Below are 24094 nucleotides of genomic sequence, written 5' to 3'. Positions count from 1 at the left end.
CAGTACGTGTAGCAGTCGCTCTAGACAGCAATACTGTAAGTAACAAATTCCCCTCCTTCCTCCTCCTTTCTCTGGCTTTTATATCTGAGCAGATTTCATATGGTATGGAATATCCCTTCGGTCAGTTTGGGCCAGCTGTCCTGGCCATGTCCCCTCCCCAGATCCTGCCCACCCCCAGCCTACTGGTGAGGGGGGAATGTTGGAGGGACAGCCCAGATGCTGTGTGAGTGCTGCTCAGCAGTAGCTGAAACACCGGTGTGTTATCACCGCCTTTCTTGCTATCAGCACAAAGCACAGCACTATGAGGGCTGCTGGGGGGCTCAGCCAGACCCAACACAGCACCCCCTGGTCAGGGTTCCCCAGTGCTCCCCCATCTCCCACTCGGTTTCAGGGCTTTCCAGAAGTTTTGCGTCTGGTGGCACCACTCTTGCACCCTTCCCAGGTTGGGGCCAGCCCAAAGCCCTGGGCAGATTATGGAGGCAGGAGAAATGGCAGGATGGGAGCTGTCAGTGCTGTGGGAAGGGACAGGTTGGGGATGCCAATGGCACTGTTACCCCCCAGCCCTGAAAAGATGCAGATGGCACATTCTGCAGCAGTGCTAGTGCAGCACCATCAGCCCTGGGGGGGCACAGCTGGGGGGGGCTGGACTCCACACTGGGGTTTTGGGTCACTGTGAGCTGTACTGGCTAATGCAGGCACACAGGGATACGCAGAAGGCTGGTGCAAGGTGATATAAGTGTATGCATGAGTGTGAAAGAGGGGAGTAAAATCTGCTTTCCGTGAGCCTTGCTTTATAATACAGACACTGTCCCCCAGTGCTTTGTTGTGGTTGAGACATCGTGTGCACAGCGGAGAGGGTCTTGGGGTGTACCCCCAGCTCCTGCCCCTGAGTCCTGTGACAGAGGTGGGTGGCAGCACAGTCAGTCCTTGTCCAGGAAAGAAAGGGAGGTCTTGGATGGGCTGCTCAGCATCGGGGGCTGCTCGCAGATCCACTGGTACTTTCTCACACATTTTGAACTTTCTATATTCCCGTTAGCTGACATGCCACACTCTGCAGAATGGTTGGGCCTAGGAGACAGAGCATGTTTCAGAGGGGCAGTGACAGCACCCTCACTGTGGACATCCCTTCTCACAGGCCCCACTGCTGCTGTGGCAGGTGGGACACCTGGCACTAGGACAAGTCCGAGGAAGGGCCACATTCCTCCCCCCAGCCTCCTGCTCTGCCAGTTGGAGATCTGGCAGTGAACCCTGCAGCTGGGCTCTGCCCAGGACCCCTTCCTCAGGATGCTGATCATTTGAGCATCACTCCCTTGGCCAGGGGGGACTCACAGGATGGAAACAGCATGTCCTTGGCATGGCTAAAGGGCTGGTGCTTTGTGTCAAGGACCACTGCACTTACGGGTAGAACTGCTTGCTGTCCTGCCATACAACAGTCCTCTTAGAGTCAGAAGAAAATTGTGCTCCAATCCAGTACGCTTCATCACTCATCACCAAAAATTGCTGGGGACAAGAGAAGCTGTCAAGCACCTGCCCCATGGCCAGTGCCCACCTGGTTCCCAGGAGCCACGGGGCCAGCTATGCCCTCCCCGCAGGCTGCTGGGACGGGCACCCAGGGCTTGTGCTGCCACCTCAGCATGTCCACAGCTGCCATGCCACTGGCGCCACGGGGTTCTGCCCAGCCCCACCATTGCCCACAGCCCCCTGGGGTGCTGCAGCCCCCCGGCTCTGTACCGGCAGTGTCCAGGTTGGCCAGTTGCCTTGGACCAGCAGCTGAGCGGATTTCATTCTGCAGTCATGACGGCTTTCCCACCACGTCTTCCTGCTCATCGAGATGAAGAGGCACTTGCCCCTGTAGAGCACCCAGCCTGAGGGGCAGCAATCTGGGGGCAGGGGCACAGCTCAGGCACTCGCCCTCCCACGGGTGCTCAGGAGGCCAGCCTGGCTGTGACCAGCCCCCACATCCCCCCGGCAGCATCACTGCCTGTCCCCCCAACCCCACCATGGCCCTACCTGTATTCACGCAGGCACGCAGGCTGCTCACAGTACTCTTGCTGGCCCTGAGCTCCCCCTGCACCTCCTGCATCTCCTCCTGCAGCACAGCCAGCTCCTGCCTGGTGTGCCCCAGCTTGACGTTCAGGTTGCCCAGCTCCTGCCAGCTGCTGTTGCCCTCCCGCCACGCTCGCTGCAGCTCTGCCATGGCCCACGCCAGCTCCAGCCGCATCTGCTCCAGGCTCTGCTCCCGTGCCCTCACCTCCTGCGAGAGGCGGCCCCGCTCGGCCGCGTGCTCCCGGGAGGCGTCCTGCAGGCTGTGGGTGACCTGCCAGTCTGGGGACAGCGGGGGTGAGCTGGGGCACAGCGATGGGACAGCCCGGGCAGGGCCACGTGGGCTGACCCTGCTCAAGGCATGGCCCTTGCAAGGGAGAGTGGGATAAGAGTGTTCAGCCTGTGGGCAGAGACTGTCCTGGGGGTGCCAGTGGGATGGGAAAGGTAGTCCCAGCGGTGGCAACAGGAAGGGAGGAAATGTGAGGCAGTGGGAAGCAGTGGGAGGCAGTGGGAAGCAGTGGGAGGCAGTGGGAAGCAATGGGAGGCAGTGGGAAGCAATGGGAAGCAGTGGGGGGCAATGGGACACAGTGGGAAGCAGTGGGAGGCAGTGGGAGGCCGTGGGAAGCAATGGGAAGCACTGTGAGGCAGTGGGAAGCAGTGGGAAGCAGTGGGAAGCAGTGGGTAGTAGTAGGAAGCAGTGGGAGGCAGTGGGATGCAGTGGGAAGCAGTGGGATGCAGTGAGAGGAAGTGGGAGGCAGTGGGTGGCAGTGGAAAGCAGTGGGAAGCAGTGGGAAGCAGTGGGAGGAAGTGGGAAGCAGTTGGAGGCAGCGGAAAGCAGTGGGAAGCAGTGGGGGGCAGTGGGAAGCAGTGGGAGGCAATGGGAAGCACTGGGGGGCAGTGGGTAGCAGTGGGAGGCACTGGGAACTAGCGGAAGGACATGGGAAGCAGTGGGAAGCAGTGGGAGGCAGTGGGAAGCAGTGGGAGGCAGTGAGAAACAGTGGAAGGAAGTGGGAAGCACTGGGAGGCAGGGGAAGGCAGTGGGAAGCAGTGGGAAGCACTGGGAGGCAGTGGGATGCAGTGGGAAGCACTGGGAAGCAATGGGAAGCAGTGGCAAGCAATGGGAAGCAGTGGGAAGCTGTCAGAAGGAAGTGGGAAGCAGTGAGTGGAAGTGGGAAGGAATGGGAGGAAGTGGGAAGCAGTGGGAGGCAGTGGGAGGCAGTGGGAAGCAGTGGGAAGCAGTGGGTGGCAGTGGGAAGCAGTGAGAGGCAGTGGGGAACAGTGGGAGGAAGTGGGAAGCAGTGGGAAGCAGTGGGAAGGAATGGGAAGTAATGGGATGCAGTGGGAAGCAGCGAGTGGTAGTGGGAAGCAGTGGGAGGCAGTGGGGAGCAGTGGGAGGCAGTGAGATGCAATGGGAAGAAGTGGGATGGAATGGGAAGTAACGGGATGCAGTGGGAAGCAACGAGTGGTAGTGGGAAGCAGTGCGAGGCAGTGGGAAGCAATGGGAAGCAGTGGGTGGCAGTGGGAAGCAGTGGAGCGCAGTGGGAAGCAATGGGAAGAAGTAGGAGTCAGGGGGATGCAGTCGGAAGCACTGGGAGGTAGTGGAAAGCTGTGGGTGGTAGTGGGAAGCACTGGGAGGCAGTGTGAGGCAGTGAGAAGCAGTGGGAAGCAGTGGGAAGCAGTGGGAGGCAGTGGATTGCGGTGGGAACCAGTGGGAAGAAGTGGGAAGCAATGGGAAGCAGTGGGATGCAGTGGGAGGCAGTGGGAAGCAGTGGGAAGCAATGGGAAGCAGTGGGAAGCAGTGGGTGGCCGTGGGAAGCACTGGTTAGCAGTAGGAAGCAGTGGGAGACAGTGGATTGCGCTGGGAAGCAGTGGGAGACAGTGGGAAGCAGTGGGCGGAACTGGGAAGCACTGGGAGCCAGTGGGAGGCAGTGGGAAGCAGTGGGAGGCAGTGGGAAGCAGGGGGAGTCAGTGGGAAGCAGTGGAAGGACGTGGGAAGCAGTGGGAAGTAGTGGGAAGCAGTGGGATGCAGTGGAAAGCAGTGGGGGGCAATGGGAAGTAGTGGGTGGAAGTGGAAAGCACTGGGAGGCAGTGGTAGGCAGCCGAGGCAGTGGGAAAGAAGTGGAAAGCAATGGGATGCATTGAGGAGCAGTGGGAGGCAGTGGGAAGCAGAGGGTGGTAGTGGGAAGCAGTGGGAAGCAGTGAGAAGCATTGGGAGGCAGTGGGAAGCACTGGGATGCAGTGGGAAGCAGTGGGTGGCAGTGGGAAGAAGTGGGAAGCAGTGGGAAGCAGTGGGGTGACAGTACGAAGGAGTGGGAAGCAGAGAGAAGCAATGGGAGGCAGTGGGAAGCAGTGGGAGGCAGTGGGATGCAGTGAGAAGCAATGGGAGGCAGTGGGAAGCAGTGGGTGGTATTGGGAGGCAGTGGGAAGCAGTGGGAGGCAGTGGGAGGCAGTGGGAACAGTGGGAGTCAGTGGGAGGCAGGGAGCAGTGGGAAGCAGTGGGAGGCAGTGGGAACGCAATGGGGAGCAGTGGGATGCAGAGGGATGGCAATGGGAGGCAGTGGGAAGCAGTGGGAGGCAGTGGGAAGCAGTGGGAAGCAGAGGGAGGCAGTGAGAAGCAGTGGGAAGCAGTGGGATGCAGTGAGAAGCAATGCGAGGCAGTGGGAAGCAGTGGGAGGCAGTGGGAGGCAATGGGAAGCCGTGGGAGGCAGTGGGAGGCAGTGGGAACAGTGGGAGTCAGTGGGAGGCAGGGGTAGCAGGGGGAAGCAGTGGGAGGCAGTGGGAAGGCAGTGGGAAGCAGTGGGATGCAGTGGGATGGCAATAGGAGGCAGTGGGAAGCAGCGGGAAGCAGTGGGAGGCAGTGGGAAGCAGTGGGAAGCAGTGGGAAGCAGTGGGTGGCAGTGGGAAGAAGTGGGAAGCAGTGGGATGCAGTGGGAAGCAGTGGGAGGCAGTGGGAGGCAGTGGGAGGCAGTGGGAAGCATGGGAAGCAGTGGGAAGCAGTGGGAGGCAGTGGGAAGCAGTGGGAAGCAGAGGGAGGCAGTGGGAACAGTGGGAGTCAGTGGGAAGCAGAGGGAGGCAGTGGGAAGCAGTGGGAAGCAGTGGGAGGCAGTGGGAAGCAGTGGGAGGCAGTGGGAAGCAGTGGGAAGCAGTGGGAAGCAGTGGGAAGCAGTGGGAGGCAGTGGGTGGCAGTGGGATGCAGTGCGAGGCAGTGGGAAGCAATAGGAAGCAGTGGGAAGCAGAGGGAAGCAGTGGTAGGCAGTGGGAAGCACTGGGAGGCAGTGGGTAGCAGTGGCAGGCCCTGGGAAGCAGTGGAAGGACGTGGGAAGCAGTGGGAAGTAGTGGGAAGCAGTGGGAGGCAGTGGGATGCAGTGGAAATCAGTGGGGGGCAATGGGAAGTAGTGGGTGGAAGTGGAAAGCACTGGGAGGCAGTGGGAGGCAGCCGAGGCAGTGGGAAAGAAGTGGAAAGCAATGGGATGCATTGAGGAGCAGTGGGAGGCAGTGGGAAGCAGAGGGTGGTAGTGGGAAGCAGTGGGAAGAAGTGAGAAGCATTGGGAGGCAGTGGGAAGCACTGGGAAGCAGTGGGAAGCAGTGGGTGGCAGTGGGAAGAAGTGGGAAGCAGTGGGATGCAGTGGGAAGCAGTGGGTGACAGTACGAAGGAGTGGGAAGCAGTGGGAAGCAGTGGGAAGCAGTGGAATGCAGTGGGAAGCAGTGAGAAGCAGTGGGATGCAGTGAGAATCAATGGGAGGCAGTGGGAAGCAGTGGGTGGTATTGGGAGGCAATGGGAAGCAGTGGGAGGCAGTGGGAGGCTGTGGGAACAGTGGGAGTCAGTGGGAGGCAGGGGAAGCAGGGGGAAGCAGTGGGAGGCAGTGGGAAGGCAGTGGGAAGCAGTGGGATGCAGTGGGATGGCAATGGGAGGCAGTGGGAAGCAGCGGGAAGCAGTGGGAGGCAGTGGGAAGCAGTGGGAGGCAGTGGGAAGCATGGGAAGCAGCGGGAAGCAGTGGGAGGCAGTGGGTAGCAGTGGAAGGCAGTGGGAGGCAGTGGGAGGCAGTGGGAAGCATGGGAAGCAGTGGGAAGCAGTGGGAGGCAGTGGGAAGCAGTGGGAAGCAGAGGGAGGCAGTGAGAAGCAGTGGGAAGCAGTGGGAGGCAGTGGATTGCGGTGGGAAGCAATGGGAGGCAGTGGGAAGCAGTGGGCAGAAGTGAGAAACACTGGCAGCCAGTGGGTGGCAGTGGGATGCAGTGCGAGGCAGTGGGAAGCAATGGGAAGCAGTGGGAAGCAGAGGGAAGCAGTGGTAGGCAGTGGGAAGCACTGGGAGGCAGTGGGTAGCAGTGGTAGGCCCTGGGAAGCAGTGGAAGGACGTGGGAAGCAGTGGGAAGTAGTGGGAAGCAGTGGGAGGCAGTGGGATGCAGTGGAAATCAGTGGGGGGCAATGGGAAGTAGTGGGTGGAAGTGGAAAACACTGGGAGGCAGTGGGAGGCAGCCGAGGCAGTGGGAAAGAAGTGGAAAGCAATGGGATGCATTGAGGAGCAGTGGGAGGCAGTGGGAAGCAGAGGGTGGTAGTGGGAGGTAACGGGAAGAAGTAAGAGCAGAGGGAGGCAGTGGGAAGCAGTGGGAAGCAGTGGGAAGCAGTGGGAAGCAGTGGGATGAAGTGGGAAGCAGTGGGATGCAGTGGGAAGCGATGGGTGACAGTACGAAGGAGTGGGAAGCAGTGAGATGCAGTGGGAAGCAGTGGGAAGAAGTGGGAAGCAGTGGGAAGCAGTGGGATGCAGTGAGAAGCAATGGGAGGCAGTGGGAAGCAGAGGGTGGTATTGGGAGGCAGTGTGAAGCAGTGTGAAGCAGTGGGAGGCACTGGGGGGCAGTGGGAGGCAGTGGGAAGCAGTGGGAAGCAGTGGGATGGAATGGGAAGTTACGGGATGCAGTGGGAAGCAGCAAGTGGTAGTGGGAAGCAGTGGGAGGCAGTGGGAAGCAGTGGATGGCAGTGGGAAGCAGTGGGAGGAAGCAGGAAGCAATGGGAGGTAGTGGGAAGAATGGGAAGCAGTGGGTATCAGTGGGATGATGTGGGAAGCACTGGGAGGCAGTGGAAAGCTGTGGGTGGTAGTGGGAGGCAGTGGGATCAGTGGGAGGCAGTGGGAAGCAGTGGGAGGCAGTGGGAGGCAGTGGGAGGCAGTGGGATGCAGTGGAAAGCAGTGGGAGGCAGTGGGAGTCAGTGGGGGGCAGTGGGAAGCAGTAAGAGCAGAGGGAGGAAGTGGGAGGTAGTGGGAAGCAGTGGGAGGCAGTGGGAGGCAGTGGAAGGCAGTGGGATGCAGTGGAAAGCAGTGGGAGGCAGTGGGAGTCAGTGGGGGGCAGTGGGAAGCAGTAAGAGCAGAGGGAGGAAGTGGGAGGTAGTGGGAAGCAGTGGGAGGCAGTGGGAGGCAGTGGGAGGCAGTGGAAGGCAGTGTGAGGAAGTGGGAAGCAGTGGGAGGTAATGGAAGGCAGTGGGAGGCAGTGGGAAGAACTGGGAAGCAATGGGAGGCTGTGGGAAGGGAATGGGAAGCAGTGGGAAGTAGTGGGAAACAGTGGGAGTCAGTGGGAGGCAGTGGGTGACAGTACGAAGGAGTGGGAAGCAGTGGGAAGCATGGGAAGCAGTGGGAGGCAGTGGGAAGCAGTGAGAAGCAGTGGGATGCAGTGAGAAGCAATGGGAGGCAGTGGGAAGCAGTGGGTGGTATTGGGAGGCAATGGGAAGCAGTGGGAGGCAGTGGGAGGCTGTGGGAACAGTGGGAGTCAGTGGGAGGCAGGGGAAGCAGGGAGAAGCAGTGGGAGGCAGTGGGAAGGCAGTGGGAAGCAGTGGGATGCAGTGGGATGGCAATGGGAGGCAGTGGGAAGCAGCGGGAAGCAGTGGGAGGCAGTGGGAAGCAGTGGGAGGCAGTGGGAAGCATGGGAAGCAGCGGGAAGCAGTGGGAGGCAGTGGGAAGCAGTGGAAGGCAGTGGGAGGCAGTGGGAGGCAGTGGGAAGCATGGGAAGCAGTGGGAAGCAGTGGGAGGCAGTGGGAAGCAGTGGGAAGCAGAGGGAGGCAGTGAGAAGCAGTGGGAAGCAGTGGGAGGCAGTGGATTGCGGTGGGAAGCAATGGGAGGCAGTGGGAAGCAGTGGGCAGAAGTGAGAAACACTGGCAGCCAGTGGGTGGCCGTGGGATACAGTGCGAGGCAGTGGGAAGCAGTGGGAAGCAGTGGGAAGCAGAGGGAAGCAGTGGTAGGCAGTGGGAAGCACTGGGAGGCAGTGGGTAGCAGTGGTAGGCCCTGGGAAGCAGTGGAAGGACGTGGGAAGCAGTGGGAAGTAGTGGGAAGCAGTGGGAGGCAGTGGGATGCAGTGGAAATCAGTGGGGGGCAATGGGAAGTAGTGGGTAGAAGTGGAAAGCACTGGGAGGCAGTGGTAGGCAGCCGAGGCAGTGGGAAAGAAGTGGAAAGCAATGGGATGCATTGAGGAGCAGTGGGAGGCAGTGGGAAGCAGAGGGTGGTAGTGGGAGGCAGTGGGAAGAAGTGATAAGCATTGGGAGGCAGTGGGAACAGTGGGAAGCAGTGGGAAGCAGTGGGAAGCAATGGGATGAAGTGGGAAGCGATGGGTGACAGTACGAAGGAGTGGGAAGCAGTGAGATGCAGTGGGAAGCAGTGGGAAGAAGTGGGAAGCAGTGGGAAGCAGTGGGATGCAGTGAGAAACAATGGGAGGCAGTGGGAAGCAGTGGGTGGTATTGGGAGGCAGTGGGAGGCAGTGGGAGGCAGTGGGAAGCAGTGGGAAGCAGTGGGATGGAATGGGAAGTTACGGGATGCAGTGGGAAGCAGCGAGTGGTAGTGGGAAGCAGTGGGAGGCAGTGGGAAGCAGTGGATGGCAGTGGGAAGCAGTGGGAGGAAGCAGGAAGCAATGGGAGGTAGTGGGAAGAATGGGAAGCAGTGGGTATTAGTGGGATGATGTGGGAAGCACTGGGAGGCAGTGGAAAGCTGTGGGTGGTAGTGGGAGGCAGTGGGATCAGTGGGAGGCAGTGGGAAGCAGTGGGAGGCAGTGGGAGGCAGTGGGAGGCAGTGGGATGCAGTGGAAAGCAGTGGGAGGCAGTGGGAAGCAGTAAGAGCAGAGGGAGGAAGTGGGAGGTAGTGGGAAGCAGTGGGAGGCAGTGGGAGGCAGTGGGAGGCAGTGGGATGCAGTGGAAAGCAGTGGGAGGCAGTGGGAAGCAGTAAGAGCAGCGGGAGGAAGTGGGAGGTAGTGGGAAGCAGTGGGAGGCAGTGGGAGGCAGTGGAAAGCAGTGTGAGGAAGTGGGAAGCAGTGGGAGGTAATGGAAGGCAGTGGGAGGCAGTGGGAAGCAGTGGGAAGCAGTGGGAGGCAGTGAGAAGCAGTGGGAAGTAGTGTAAAGCAGTGGGAAGCAGTGGGAAGTAGTGGGAAGCAATGGGAGGCTGTGGGAAGGGAATGGGGAGCAGTGGGAAGTAGTGGGAAGTAGTGGGAGGCAGTGGGAGGCAGTGGGAAGCAGTGGGAAGCAGTGGGATGCAGTGAGAGGCAGTGGGAGGCACTGGGAGGCAGTGGGAAGCAGTGGGAGGTAGTGGGAAGCACTGGGAAGCACTGGGAGGAAGTGGGAGGCAGTGGGAGTCAGTGGGAGGCAGTGGGAAGCAGTGGGAAGCAGTGGGAAGGAATGGGAAGTTACGGGATGCAGTGGGAAGCAGCGAGTGGTAGTGGGAAGCAGTGGGAGGCAGTGGGAAGCAGTGGGAGGCAGTGGGAAGTAATGGGAAGCAGTGGGAGGCAGTGGGAAGCAATGGGAGGCACTGGAAAGCAGTGGATGGCAGTGGGAAGCAGTGGGAGGAAGCAGGAAGCAATGGGTGGTAGTGGGAAGAATGGGAAGCAGTGGGTATTAGTGGCATGCAGTGGGAAGCATTGGGAGGTAGTGGAAAGCTGTGTGTGGTAGTGGGAGGCAGTGGGATCAGTGGGAGGCAGTGGGAAGCAGTGGGAGGCAGTGGGAGGCAGTGGGAGGCAGTGGGATGCAGTGGAAAGCAGTGGGAGGCAGTGGGAAGCAGTAAGAGCAGAGGGAGGAAGTGGGAGGTAGTGGGAAGCAGTGGGAGGCAGTGGGAGGCAGTGGGAGGCAGTGGAAAGCAGTGTGAGGAAGTGGGAAGCAGTGGGAGGTAATGGAAGGCAGTGGGAGGCAGTGGGAAGCAGTGGGAGGCAGTGAGAAGCAGTGGGAAGCAGTGTAAAGCAGTGGGAAGCAGTGGGAAGAACTGGGAAGCAATGGGAGGCTGTGGGAAGGGAATGGGAAGCAGTGGGAAGTAGTGGGAAGCAGTGGGAGGCAGTGGGAAGCAGTGGGAAGCAGTGGGATGCAGTGAGAGGCAGTGGGAGGCACTGGGGGGCAGTGGGAAGCAGTGGGTGGTAGTGGGAGGCAATGGGAAGTTACGGGATGCAGTGGGAAGCAGTGGGTGGTAGTGGGAAGCAGTGGGAGGCAGTGGGAAGCAATGGGAAGCAGTGGGAGGCAGTGGGAAGCAATGGGAAGCACTGGGAAGCAGTGGATGGCAGTGGGAAGCAGTGGGTGGAAGCAGGAAGCAATGGGAGGTAGTGGGAAGAATGGGAAGCAGTGGGTATTTGTGGGATGCAGTGGGAAGCACTGGGAGGTAGTGGAAAGCTGTGGGTGGTAGTGGGAGGCAGTGGGATCAGTGGGAGGCAGTGGGAAGCAGTGGGAGGCAGTGGGAGGCGGTGGGAGGCAGTGGGATGCAGTGGGAGGCAGTGGGAGGCAGTGGGAGGCAGTGGGAAGCAGTAAGAGCAGAGGGAGGAAGTGGGAGGTAGTGGGAAGCAGTGGGAGGCAGTGGGAAGCAGTGGGAGGCAGTGGGAGGCAGTGGAAAGCAGTGGGAGGACGTGGAAAGCACTGGGAGGAAATGGAAGGCAGTGGGAGGCAGTGGGAAGCAGTGGGAAGCAGTGGGAAGCAGTGGGAGGCAGTGGGAGGCAGTGGGAGGCAGTGGGAAGCAGTAAGAGCAGAGGGAGGAAGTGGGAGGTAGTGGGAAGCAGTGGGAGGCAGTGGGAGGCAGTGGGAGGCAGTGGAAAGCAGTGTGAGGACGTGGAAAGCACTGGGAGGTAATGGAAGGCAGTGGGAGGCAGTGGGAAGCAGTGGGAAGCAGTGGGAAGCAGTGGGAAGAACTGGGAAGCAATGGGAGGCTGTGGGAAGGGAATTGGGAGCAGTGGGAAGTAGTGGGAAGTAGTGGGAGGCAGTGGGAGGCAGTGGGAAGCAGTGGGAAGCAGTGGGATGCAGTGAGAGGCAGTGGGAGGCACTGGGAGGCAGTGGGAAGCAGTGGGAGGTAGTGGGAAGCACTGGGAAGCACTGGGAGGAAGTGGGAGGCAGTGGGAGTCAGTGGGAGGCAGTGGGAAGCAGTGGGAAGCAGTGGGATGGAATGGGAAGTTACGGGATGCAGTGGGAAGCAGCGAGTGGTAGTGGGAAGCAGTGGGAGGCAGTGGGAAGCAGTGGGAGGCAGTGGGAAGTAATGGGAAGCAGTGGGAGGCAGTGGGAAGCAATGGGAGGCACTGGGAAGCAGTGGATGGCAGTGGGAAGCAGTGGGAGGAAGCAGGAAGCAATGGGCGGTAGTGGGAAGAATGGGAAGCAGTGGGTATTAGTGAGATGCAGTGGGAAGCACTGGGAGGTAGTGGAAAGCTGTGTGTGGTAGTGGGAGGCAGTGGGATCAGTGGGAGGCAGTGGGAAGCAGTGGGAGGCAGTGGGAGGCGGTGGGAGGCAGTGGGATGCAGTGGAAAGTAGTGGGAGGCAGTGGGAAGCAGTAAGAGCAGAGGGAGGAAGTGGGAGGTAGTGGGAAGCAGTGGGAGGCAGTGGGAGGCAGTGGAAAGCAGTGGAAAGCAGTGGGAGGAAGTGGAAAGCACTGGGAGGTAATGGAAGGCAGTGGGAGGCAGTGGGAAGCAGTGGGAAGCAGTGGGAGGCAGTGAGAAGCAGTGGGAAGCAGTGTAAAGCAGTGGGAAGCAGTGGGAAGAACTGGGAAGCAATGGGAGGCTGTGGGAAGGGAATGGGAAGCAGTGGGAAGTAGTGGGAAGCAGTGGGAGGCAGTTGGAAGCAGTGGGAAGCAGTGGGATGCAGTGAGAGGCAGTGGGAGGCACTGGGGGGCAGTGGGAAGCATGGGAGGTAGTGGGAGGCAATGGGAAGTTACGGGATGCAGTGGGAAGCAGCGAGTGGTAGTGGAAGCAGTGGGAGGCAGTGGGAAGCAATGGGAAGCAGTGGGAAGAAGTGGATGGCAGTGGGAAGCAGTGGGAGGAAGCAGGAAGCAATGGGAGGTAGTGGGAAGAATGGGAAGCAGTGGGTATTAGTGGGATGCAGTGGGAAGCACTGGGAGGTAGTGGAAAGCTGTGGGTGGCAGTGGGAGGTAGTGGGATCAGTGGGAGGCAGTGGGAGGCAGTGGGAGGCAGTGGGAGGCGGTGGGAGGCAGTGGGATGCAGTGGGAGGCAGTGGGAAGTAGTGGGAGGCAGTGGGAAGCAGTAAGAGCAGAGGGAGGTAGTGGGAAGCAGTGGGAGGAAGTGGGAGGCAGTGGGAGGCAGTGGAAAGCAGTGTGAGGACGTGGAAAGCACTGGGAGGTAATGGAAGGCAGTGGGAGGCAGTGGGAAGCAGTGGGAAGCAGTGGGAAGCAGTAAGAGCAGAGGGAGGAAGTGGGAAGCAGTGGGAGGTAATGGAAGGCAGTGGGAGGCAGTGGGAAGCAGTGGGAAGCAGTGGGAGGCAGTGAGAAGCAGTGGGAAGCAGTGTAAAGCAGTGGGAAGCAGTGGGAAGAACTGGGAAGCAATGGGAGGCTGTGGGAAGGGAATGGGAAGCAGTGGGAAGTAGTGGGAAGCAGTGGGAGGCAGTGGGATGCAGTGAGAGGCAGTGGGAGGCACTGGGGGGCAGTGGGAAGCAGTGGGTGGTAGTGGGAGGCAATGGGAAGTTACAGGATGCAGTGGGAAGCAGCGAGTGGTAGTGGGAAGCAGTGGGAGGCAGTGGGAAGCAATGGGAAGCACTGGGAAGCAGTGGATGGCAGTGGGAAGCAGTGGGAGGAAGCAGGAAGCAATGGGAGGTAGTGGGAAGAATGGGAAGCAGTGGGTATTTGTGGGATGCAGTGGGAAGCACTGGGAGGTAGTGGAAAGCTGTGGGTGGTAGTGGGAGGCAGTGGGATCAGTGGGAGGCAGTGGGAAGCAGTGGGAGGCAGTGGGAGGCGGTGGGAGGCAGTGGGATGCAGTGGGAGGCAGTGGGAGGCAGTGGGAGGCAGTGGGAAGCAGAAAGAGCAGAGGGAGGATGTGGGAGGTAGTGGGAAGCAGTTGGAGGAAGTGGGAGGCAGTGGGAGGCAGTGGGAGGCAGTGGAAAGCAGTGTGAGGACGTGGAAAGCACTGGGAGGTAATGGAAGGCAGTGGGAGGCAGTGGGAAGCAGTGGGAAGCAGTGGGAGGCAGTGGGAAGAACTGGGAAGCAATGGGAGGCTGTGGGAAGGGAATGGGGAGCAGTGGGAAGTAGTGGGAAGCAGTGGGAGGCAGTGGGAAGCAGTGGGAAGCAGTGGGATGCAGTGAGAGGCAGTGGGAGGCACTGGGAGGCAGTGGGAAGCAGTGGGAGGTAGTGGGAAGCACTGGGAAGCACTGGGAGGAAGTGGGAGGCAGTGGGAGTCAGTGGGAGGCAGTGGGAAGCAGTAAGAGCAGAGGGAGGAAGTGGGAGGTAGTGGGAAGCAGTGGGAGGCAGTGGGAGGCAGTGGGAGGCAGTGGAAAGCAGTGTGAGGACGTGGAAAGCACTGGGAGGTAATGGAAGGCAGTGGGAGGCAGTGGGAAGCAGTGGGAAGCAGTGGGAGGCAGTGAGAAGCAGTGGGAAGCAGTGGGAAGAACTGGGAAGCAATGGGAGGCTGTGGGAAGGGAATGGGAAGCAGTGGGAAGAAGTGGGAAGCAGTGGGAAGCAGTGGGAAGCAGTGGGAAGCAGTGGGATGCAGTGAGAGGCAGTGGGAGGCACTGGGGGGCAGTGGGAAGCAGTGGGAGGTAGTGGGAGGCAATGGGAAGTTACGGGATGCAGTGGGAAGCAGCGAGTGGTAGTGGGAGGCAGTGGGAGGCAGTGGGAAGCAGTGGGAGGCAGTGGGAGGCAGTGGGAAGCAATGGGAAGCACTGGGAAGCACTGGGAGGCAGTGGGAAGCAGTGGGAGGAAGCAGGAAACACTGGGAGGTAGTGGGAAGAATGGGAAGCAGTGGGTATTAGTGGGATGCAGTGGGAAGCACTGGGAGGTAGTGGAAAGCTGTGGGTGGTAGTGGGAGGCCGTGGGATCAGTGGGAGGCAGTGGGAGGCAGTGGCAGGCAGTGGGAACCAGTGGGAAGCAGTGGGTGGTAGTGGGAGGCAGTGGGAAGCAGTGGGAGGCAGTGGGAGGCGGTGGGAGGCAGTGGGATGCAGTGGGAGGCAGTGGGAGGCAGTGGGAAGCAGTAAGAGCAGAGGGAGGAAGTGGGAGGTAGTGGGAAGCAGTGGGAGGCAGTGGGAGGCAGTGGGAGGCAGTGGAAGGCAGTGTGAGGACGTGGAAAGCACTGGGAGGTAATGGAAGGCAGTGGGAGGCAGTGGGAAGCAGTGGGAAGCAGTGGGAAGCAGTGGGAGGCAGTGAGAAGCAGTGGGAAGTAGTGTAAAGCAGTGGGAAGCAGTGGGAAGAACTGGGAAGCAATGGGAGGCTGTGGGAAGGGAATGGGGAGCAGTGGGAAGTAGTGGGAAGTAGTGGGAGGCAGTGGGAGGCAGTGGGAAGCAGTGGGAAGCAGTGGGATGCAGTGAGAGGCAGTGGGAGGCACTGGGAGGCAGTGGGAAGCAGTGGGAGGTAGTGGGAAGCACTGGGAAGCACTGGGAGGAAGTGGGAGGCAGTGGGAGTCAGTGGGAGGCAGTGGGAAGCAGTGGGAAGCAGTGAGATGGAATGGGAAGTTACGGGATGCAGTGGGAAGCAGCGAGTGGTAGTGGGAAGCAGTGCGAGGCAGTTCGAAGCAGTGCGAGGCAGTGGGAAGCAATGGGAAGCAGTGGGAGGCAGTGGGAAGCAATGGGAGGCACTGGAAAGCAGTGGATGGCAGTGGGAAGCAGTGGGAGGAAGCAGGAAGCAATGGGCGGTAGTGGGAAGAATGGGAAGCAGTGGGTATCAGTGGGATGCAGTGGGAAGCACTGGGAGGTAGTGGAAAGCTGTGGGTGGTAGTGGGAGGCAGTGGGATCAGTGGGAGGCAGTGGGAAGCAGTGGGAGGCAGTGGGAGGCGGTGGGAAGCAGTGGAAAGCAGTGGGAGGCACCGGGAAGCAGTAAGAGCAGAGGGAGGAAGTGGGAGGTAGTGGGAAGCAGTGGGAGGCAGTGGGAGGCAGTGGGAGGCAGTGGAAAGCAGTGTGAGGAAGTGGAAAGCACTGGGAGGTAATGGAAGGCAGTGGGAGGCAGTGGGAAGCAGTGGGAAGCAGTGGGAAGCAGTGGGAGGCAGTGGGAAGCAATGGGAAGCACTGGGAAGCAGTGGATGGCAGTGGGAAGCAGTGGGAGGAAGCAGGAAGCAATGGGAGGTAGTGGGAAGAATGGGAAGCAGTGGGTATTTGTGGGATGCAGTGGGAAGCACTGGGAGGTAGTGGAAAGCTGTGTGTGGTAGTGGGAGGCAGTGGGATCAGTGGGAGGCAGTGGGAAGCAGTGGGAGGCAGTGGGAGGCGGTGGGAGGCAGTGGGAAGCAGAAAGAGCAGAGGGAGGAAGTGGGAGGTAGTGGGAAGCAGTGGGAGGCAGTGGGAGGCAGTGGGAGGCAGTGGGAGGCAGTGGAAAGCAGTGTGAGGACGTGGAAAGCACTGGGAGGTAATGGAAGGCAGTGGGAGGCAGTGGGAAGCAGTGGGAAGCAGTGGGAGGCAGTGAGAAGCAGTGGGAAGTAGTGTAAAGCAGTGGGAAGCAGTGGGAAGAACTGGGAAGCAATGGGAGGCTGTGGGAAGGGAATGGGGAGCAGTGGGAAGTAGTGGGAAGCAGTGGGAGGCAGTGGGAAGCAATGGGAAGCAGTGGGAAGCAGTGGGATGCAGTGAGAGGCAGTGGGAGGCACTGGGAGGCAGTGGGAAGCAGTGGGAGGTAGTGGGAAGCACTGGGAAGCACTGGGAGGAAGTGGGAGGCAGTGGGAGTCAGTGGGAGGCAGTGGGAAGCAGTAAGAGCAGAGGGAGGAAGTGGGAGGTAGTGGGAAGCAGTGGGAGGCAGTGGGAGGCAGTGGGAGGCAGTGGAAAGCAGTGTGAGGAAGTGGGAAGCAGTGGGAGGTAATGGAAGGCAGTGGGAGGCAGTGGGAAGCAGTGGGAAGCAGTGGGAGGCAGTGAGAAGCAGTGGGAAGCAGTGTAAAGCAGTGGGAAGCAGTGGGAAGAACTGGGAAGCAATGGGAGGCTGTGGGAAGGGAATGGGAAGCAGTGGGAAGTAGTGGGAAGCAGTGGGAGGCAGTGGGAAGCAGTGGGAAGCAGTGGGATGCAGTGAGAGGCAGTGGGAGGCACTGGGGGGCAGTGGGAAGCAGTGGGAGGTAGTGGGAGGCAATGGGAAGTTACGGGATGCAGTGGGAAGCAGCGAGTGGTAGTGGGAAGCAGTGGGAGGCAGTGGGAAGCAATGGGAAGCAGTGGGAGGCAGTGGGAAGCAATGGGAAGCACTGGGAAGCAGTGGATGGCAGTGGGAAGCAGTGGGAGGAAGCAGGAAGCAATGGGAGGTAGTGGGAAAAATGGGAAGCAGTGGGTATTAGTGGGATGCAGTGGGAAGCACTGGGAGGTAGTGGAAAGCTGTGGGTGGTAGTGGGAGGTAGTGGGATCAGTGGGAGGCAGTGGGAAGCAGTGGGAGGCAGTGGCAGGCAGTGGCAGGCAGTGGGAACCAGTGGGAAGCAGTGGGTGGTAGTGGGAGGCAGTGGGAAGCAGTGGGAGGCAGTGGGAAGCACTGGAAGGCAGTTGGAGGCAATGGGAAGCAGTGGGAGGCAGTGGGAGACAGTGGGAAGCAGTAGGAACGAAGTCGGAAGCAGTGGGTGGAAGTGGGAAGCAATGGGAGGAAGTGGGAAGCAGTGGGAGGCAGCGGGAAGCAATGGGAAGGACGTGGGAAGCACTGGGAAGCAGTGGGAAGGAATGGGAAGTAATGGGATGCAGTGGGAAGCAGCGAGTGGTAGTGGGAAGCAGTGGGAGCAGTGGGAAGCAGTGGGAGGCAGTGGGTGGCAGTGGGAGGCAGTGGGAAGCAGTGGGATGCAGTGAGAGGCAGTGGGAGGCAGTGGCAGGCAGTGGGAACCAGTGGGAAGCAGTGGGTGGTAGTGGGAGGCAGTGGGAAGCAGTGGGAGGCAGTGGGAAGCACTGGAAGGCAGTTGGAGGCAACGGAAGCAGTGGGAGGCAGTGGGAGACAGTGGGAAGCAGTGGGAACGAAGTCGGAAGCAGTGGATGGAAGTGGGAAGCAATGGGAGGAAGTGGGAAGCAGTGGGAGGCAGTGGGCAGCAGTGGAAGGACGTGGGAAGCACTGGGAAGCAGTGGGAAGGAATGGGAAGTAATGGGATGCAGTGGGAAGCAGCGAGTGGTAGTGGGAAGCAGTGGGAGGCAGTGGGAGGCAGTGGGAGGCACTGGGAGGCAGTGGGAAGCAGTGGGACGTAGTGGGAAGCACTGGGAAGTACTGGGAGGAAGTGGGAGGCAGTGGGAGTCAGTGGGAGGCAGTGGGAAGCAGTGGGAAGCAGTGGGATGGAATGGGAAGTTACGGGATGCAGTGGGAAGCAGCGAGTGTTAGTGGGAAGCAGTGGGAGGCAGTGGGAAGCAGTGGGAGGTAGTAGGAAGAAGTGGGAAGCAGTGGGAAGCAGTGGGAGGCAGTGGGAGGCACTGGGAGGCAGTGGGAACGTAGTGGGAAGCACTGGGAAGTACTGGGAGGAAGTGGGAGGCAGTGGGAGTCAGTGGGAGGCAGTGGGAAGCAGTGGGAAGCAGTGGGATGGAATGGGAAGTTACGGGATGCAGTGGGAAGCAGCGAGTGGTAGTGGGAAGCAGTGGGAGGCAGTGGGAAGCAGTGGGAGGTAGTGGGAAGCAATGGGAAGCAGTGGGAGGCAGTGGGAAGCAATGGGAGGCACTGGGAAGCAGTGGATGGCAGTGGGAAGCAGTGGGAGGAAGCAGGAAGGAATGGGAGGTAGTGGGAAGAATGGGAAGCAGTGGGTAGCAGTGGGATGCAGTGGGAAGCACTGGGAGGTAGTGGAAAGCTGTGGGTGGTAGTGGGAGGCAGTGGGATCAGTGGGAGGCAGTGGGAAGCAGTGGGAGGCAGTGGCAGGCAGTGGGAGGCAGTGGGAGGCAGTGGAAAGCAGTGGGAGGCACCGGGAAGCAGTAAGAGCAGAGGGAGGAAGTGGGAGGTAGTGGGAAGCAGTGGGAGGCAGTGGGAGGCAGTGGAAAGCAGTGGAAAGCAGTGGGAGGAAGTGGAAAGCACTGGGAGGTAATGGAAGGCAGTGGGAGGCAGTGGGAAGCATTGGGAAGCAGTGGGAGGCAGTGAGAAGGAGTGGGAAGCAGTGTAAAGCTGTGGGAAGCAGTGGGAAGAACTGGGAAGCAATGGAAGGCTGTGGAAAGGGAATGGGAAGCAGTGGGAAGTAGTGGGAAGCAGTGGGAGGCAGTGGGAAGCAGTGGGAAGCAGTGGGATGCAGTGAGAGGCAATGGGAGGCACTGGGGGGCAGTGGGAAGCAGTGGGAGGTAGTGGGAGGCAATGGGAAGTTACGGGATGCAGTGGGAAGCAGCGAGTGGTAGTGGGAAGCAGTGGGAGGCAGTGGGAAGCAATGGGAAGCAGTGGGAGGCAGTGGGAAGCAATGGGAAGCACTGGGAAGCAGTGGATGGCAGTGGGAAGCAGTGGGTGGAAGCAGGAAGCAATGGGAGGTAGTGGGAAGAATGGGAAGCAGTGGGTATTAGTGGGATGCAGTGGGAAGCACTGGGAGGTAGTGGAAAGCTGTGGGTGGTAGTGGGAGGTAGTGGGATCAGTGGGAGGCAGTGGGAAGCAGTGGGAGGCAGTGGCAGGCAGTGGCAGGCAGTGGGAACCAGTGGGAAGCAGTGGGTGGTAGTGGGAGGCAGTGGGAAGCAGTAAGAGCAGAGGGAGGAAGTGGGAGGTAGTGGGAAGCAGTGGGAGGCAGTGGGAGGCAGTGGGAGGCAGTGGAAAGCAGTGTGAGGACGTGGAAAGCACTGGGAGGTAATGGAAGGCAGTGGGAGGCAGTGGGAAGCAGTGGGAAGCAGTGGGAGGCAGTGAGAAGCAGTGGGAAGTAGTGTAAAGCAGTGGGAAGCAGTGGGAAGAACTGGGAAGCAATGGGAGGCTGTGGGAAGGGAATGGGGAGAAGTGGGAAGTAGTGGGAAGTAGTGGGAGGCAGTGGGAGGCAGTGGGAAGCAGTGGGAAGCAGTGGGATGCAGTGAGAGGCAGTGGGAGGCACTGGGAGGCAGTGGGAAGCAGTGGGAGGTAGTGGGAAGCACTGGGATGCACTGGGAGGAAGTGGGAGGCAGTGGGAGTCAGTGGGAGGCAGTGGGAAGCAGTGGGAAGCAGTGGGATGGAATGGGAAGTTACGGGATGCAGTGGGAAGCAGCGAGTGGTAGTGGGAAGCAATGCGAGGCAGTTCGAAGCAGTGCGAGGCAGTGGGAAGCAATGGGAAGCAGTGGGAGGCAGTGGGAAGCAATGGGAGGCAGTGGAAAGCAGTGGATGGCAGTGGGAAGCAGTGGGAGGAAGCAGGAAGCAATGGGCGGTAGTGGGAAGAATGGGAAGCAGTGGGTATCAGTGGGATGCAGTGGGAAGCACTGGGAGGTAGTGGAAAGCTGTGGGTGGTAGTGGGAGGCAGTGGGATCAGTGGGAGGCAGTGGGAAGCAGTGGGAGGCAGTGGCAGGCAGTGGGAGGCAGTGGGAGGCAGTGGAAAGCAGTGGGAGGCACCGGGAAGCAGTAAGAGCAGAGGGAGGAAGTGGGAGGTAGTGGGAAGCAGTGGGAGGCAGTGGGAGGCAGTGGGAGGCAGTGGAAAGCAGTGTGAGGAAGTGGAAAGCACTGGGAGGTAATGGAAGGCAGTGGGAGGCAGTGGGAAGCAGTGGGAAGCAGTGGGAAGCAGTGGGAGGCAGTGAGAAGCAGTGGGAAGCAGTGTAAAGCAGTGGGAAGCAGTGGGAAGAACTGGGAAGCAATGGGAGGCTGTGGGAAGGGAATGGGAAGCAGTGGGAAGTAGTGGGAAGCAGTGGGAGGCAGTGGGAAGCACTGGGAAGCAGTGGGATGCAGTAGAGGCAGTGGGAGGCACTGGGGGGCAGTGGGAAGCAGTGGGAGGTAGTGGGAGGCAATGGGAAGTTACGGGATGCAGTGGGAAGCAGCGAGTGGTAGTGGGAAGCAGTGGGAGGTAGTGGGAAGCAATGGGAAGCAGTGGGAGGCAGTGGGAAGCAATGGGAAGCACTGGGAAGCAGTGGATGGCAGTGGGAAGCAGTGGGAGGAAGCAGGAAGCAATGGGAGGTAGTGGGAAGAATGGGAAGTAGTGGGTATTAGTGGGATGCAGTGGGAAGCACTGGGAGGTAGTGGAAAGCTGTGGGTGGTAGTGGGAGGTAGTGGGATCAGTGGGAGGCAGTGGGAAGCAGTGGGAGGCAGTGGGAGGCAGTGGCAGGCAGTGGGAAGCAGTGGGAGGCAGTGGGAAGCACTGGAAGGCAGTTGGAGGCAATGGGAAGCAGTGGGAGGCAGTGGGAGACAGTGGGAAGCAGTAGGAATGAAGTCGGAAGCAGTGGGTGGAAGTGGGAAGCAATGGGAGGAAGTGGGAAGCAGTGGGAGGCAGTGGGCAGCAGTGGAAGGACGTGGGAAGCACTGGGAAGCAGTGGGAAGGAGTGGGAAGTAATGGGATGCAGTGGGAAGCAGCGAGTGGTAGTGGGAAGCAGTGGGAGCAGTGGGAAGCAGTGGGAGGCAGTGGGAGGTAGTAGGAAGCAGTGGGAAGCAGTGGGAAGCAGTAGATGGCAGTGGGAGGCAGTGGGAGGCAGTGGGAAGCAGTGGGAGGCAGTGGGAGAGTGGGAGGCAGTGGGAAGCAGAGGGAAGCGGTGGAAGGCAGTGGGAAGTAATGGGAAGCAGTGGGAGGCAGTGGGAAGCAATGGGAGGCACTGGGAAGCAGTGGGAAGCAGTGGGAAGCAGTGGGAGGTAGTGGGAGGCAGTGGGATGCAGTGCGAGGCAGTGGGAAGCAATGGGAAGCAGTGGGAAGCAGAGGGAAGCAGTGGTAGGCAGTGGGAAGCACTGGGAGGCAGTGGGTAGCAGTGGCAGGCCCTGGGAAGCAGTGGAAGGACGTGGGAAGCAGTGGGAAGTAGTGGGAAGCAGTGGGATGCAGTGGAAAGCAGTGGGGGGCAATGGGAAGTAGTGGGTGGAAGTGGAAAGCTCTGGGAGGCAGTGGGAGGCAGCCGAGGCAGTGGGAAAGAAGTGGAAAGCAATGGGATGCATTGAGGAGCAGTGGGAGGCAGTGGGAAGCAGAGGGTGGTAGTGGGTAGCAGTGGGAAGCAGTGAGAAGCATTGGGAGGCAGTGGGAAGCACTGGGAAGCAGTGGGAAGCAGTGGGTGACAGTACGAAGGAGTGGGAAGCAGTGGGAAGCAGTGGGAGGCAGTGGGAAGCAGTGAGAAGCAGTGGGATGCAGTGAGAAGCATTGGGAGGCAGTGGGAAGCAGTTGGTGGTATTGGGAGGCAGTGGGAAGCAGTTGGTTGTATTGGGAGGCAGTGGGAACAGTGGGAGTCAGTGGGAGGCAGGGGAAGCAGTGGGAGGCAGTGGGAGGCAGTGGGATGCAGTGGGAAGCAGTGGGATGCAGTGGGATGGCAATGGGAGGCAGTGGGAAGCAGCGGGAAGGAATGGGATGCAGTGGGAAGCACAGGGAGGCACTGGGAAGCAGTGGGAGGCAGTGGGAAGCAGTGGGAGGCAGTGGGAAGCAGTGGGAAGCAGCGGGAAGCAATGGGAGGCAGTGGGAAGCAGTGAGATGCAGTGGGAAGCAGTGGGAGGCAGTGGGAAGCAGTGGGAGGCAGTGGATTGCGGTGGGAAGCAATGGGAGGCAGTGGGAAGCAGTGGGCAGAAGTGAGAAACACTGGCAGCCAGTGGGTGGCAGTGGGATGCAGTGCGAGGCAGTGGGAAGCAATGGGAAGCAGTGGGAAGCAGAGGGAAGCAGTGGTAGGCAGTGGGAAGCACTGGGAGGCAGTGGGTAGCAGTGGTAGGCCCTGGGAAGCAGTGGAAGGACGTGGGAAGCAGTGGGAGGCAGTGGGATGCAGTGGAAATCAGTGGGGGGCAATGGGAAGTAGTGGGTGGAAGTGGAAAACACTGGGAGGCAGTGGGAGGCAGCCGAGGCAGTGGGAAAGAAGTGGAAAGCAATGGGATGCATTGAGGAGCAGTGGGAGGCAGTGGGAAGCAGAGGGTGGTAGTGGGAGGCAGTGGGAAGCAGTGAGAAGCATTGGGAGGCAGTGGGAAGCACTGGGAAGCAGTGTGAAGCAGTGGGTGGCAGTGGGAAGAAGTGGGAAGCAGTGGGATGCAGTGGGAAGCAGTGGGATGCAGTGGGAAGCAGTGGGTGACAGTACGAAGGAGTGGGAAGCAGTGGGATGCAGTGGGAAGCAGTGGGAAGCAGTGGGATGCAGTGAGAAGCAATGGGAGGCAGTGGGAAGCAGTGGGTGGTATTGGGAGGCAGTGGGAAGCAGTGGGAGGCAGTGAGAGGCAGTGGGATGCAGTTGGAGGCAGTGGGATGCAATGGGAAGAAGTGGGATTCAGTGGGAAGCATTGGGAGGCAGTGGGAGGCAGTGAGAAAGGAGTGGGAAGCAGTGGGATGTATTGGGAAGTAATGGGAGGCAGTGGGAAATATTGGGAAGCAGTGGGAGGCAGCTGGAAGCAGTGGGAGGCAGTGGGGAAGCAGTGGGAGGCAGTGGGATGCAGTGGGAAGGCAATGGGAGGCAGTGGGAAGCAGTGGGTGGAATTGAGAGGCAATGGGAAGTAGTGGGAGGTAGTGGGAGGTGGTGGGAAGCAGTGGGTGGCAGTGGGAGGCAGTGGGAAGCAGTAGGAGGCAGTGGGAAGCAGTGGGAAGCAGTGGGAAGCAGTGGCAAGCAGTGGCAATTAGTTGTAGGCAGTGGGATGCAGTGGGATGCAATGGGATGCAGTAGGTGGCAGTGGGATGCAGTGGGAGGCAGTGTGAAGTAGTGGGAGGCAGTGGGAGGTAGTGGGAAGCAGTGAGAAGCAGTGGGAGGCAGTGGGAGCTAGTGGGAGTCTGTGGGAAGCAGTGGGAAGCAGTGGGAGACAGCGGGCATCTATGGGAGGCAGTGGGAAGCAGCGAGTGGTAGTGGGAAGCAGGGCGAGGCAGTGGGAAGCAATGGGAGGCAGTGGGAAGCAGTGGGAGGCAGTGGGAAGCATGGGAAGGAGTGGGAAGCAGTGGGAGGCAGTGGGAAGCAGTGGGAAGCAGAGGGAGGCAGTGGGAAGCAGTGGGAAGCAGTGGGAAGCAGTGGGAGGCAGTGGGAAGCAGTGGGGGGTAGTGGGGGCAGTGGGAAGCAGTGGGAGGCAGTGGGAAGCAGTGGGAAGCAGTGGGAAGCAGTGGGAAGCAGTGGGAAGCAGTGGGAAGCAGTGCAGGCAATTGGAGGGCAGCTCCGGGCAGCCAAGCAAGCAGCGGTGCTGCCCCTCGACCACCAGCTCCAGCACCCCCAGGCTAGACAACCCCCCAGCAGCCTGGCCCTTGCCCAACCCACTCCCAGTGCCCCCCTCCCTGGCCACCCCCCCACCCCACGGCCCTCGCCCTGACTCACAGCAAGTCCCCAGGGCCACCACGGTGGCCACCAGCAGCAGCAGGCTGGCTGCCAGCAGCCTCACAGCGACACGCCAATGCCGGGGCCGGCGCCCTGCAAGAGATGCGCGCCCATGGGCATCACCGCACGGTGCCACAGCCGCCACCCGGTGCCCACTCTGCACCAGGGCACCCCCGCAGTGGTGGCCGCGGCCGGGGCCTCACCTGGGCTGGGTGCCACGGGCACCGGTGCCGGCGGCACGTTCTCATAGGGGCTGTCATCCTCATCGGGGGCTGCGTGGCAGGTGGGGGAGGTGAGTGGGGGGGCCATGGCAAACTTCAGGTCGGCGTAGACCACGCTCTGGGCCATACTCTGAACTGCTCTGGTGGTCCTGACAGCTGCTGTGCTGCTGCAGTCACTGCC

General features: G+C 60.3%; 2 protein-coding genes across 2 annotated transcripts in view; one reads left to right on the top strand and one right to left on the bottom strand.

Moving 5' to 3' along the window:
• The window catches only part of LOC102051075 (B-cell differentiation antigen CD72-like), a 40685-nt gene that overhangs the window by 9841 nt on the left and 6750 nt on the right, over positions 1–24094 (top strand). The window lies entirely within an intron of this gene.
• Positions 390–24094, bottom strand: LOC102051245 (B-cell differentiation antigen CD72). The gene is made up of 6 exons (XM_005436917.2): positions 23896–24094; positions 23693–23785; positions 2011–2325; positions 1732–1880; positions 1400–1500; positions 390–1068 (listed from the first exon to the last, which is right to left on the bottom strand). Exons 1-6 carry the CDS (start codon positions 24038–24040, stop codon positions 921–923), a joined length of 951 nt encoding a protein of 316 aa, XP_005436974.1. The 5' UTR covers positions 24041–24094; the 3' UTR covers positions 390–920.

Source organism: Falco cherrug, chromosome Z (assembly GCF_023634085.1).
Source record: "Falco cherrug isolate bFalChe1 chromosome Z, bFalChe1.pri, whole genome shotgun sequence".
NCBI classification, from domain to species: Eukaryota; Metazoa; Chordata; class Aves; order Falconiformes; family Falconidae; genus Falco; species Falco cherrug.
Note: the sequence above shows the minus strand (reverse complement) of the source record. Positions and strands in the feature narration are given on the sequence as shown.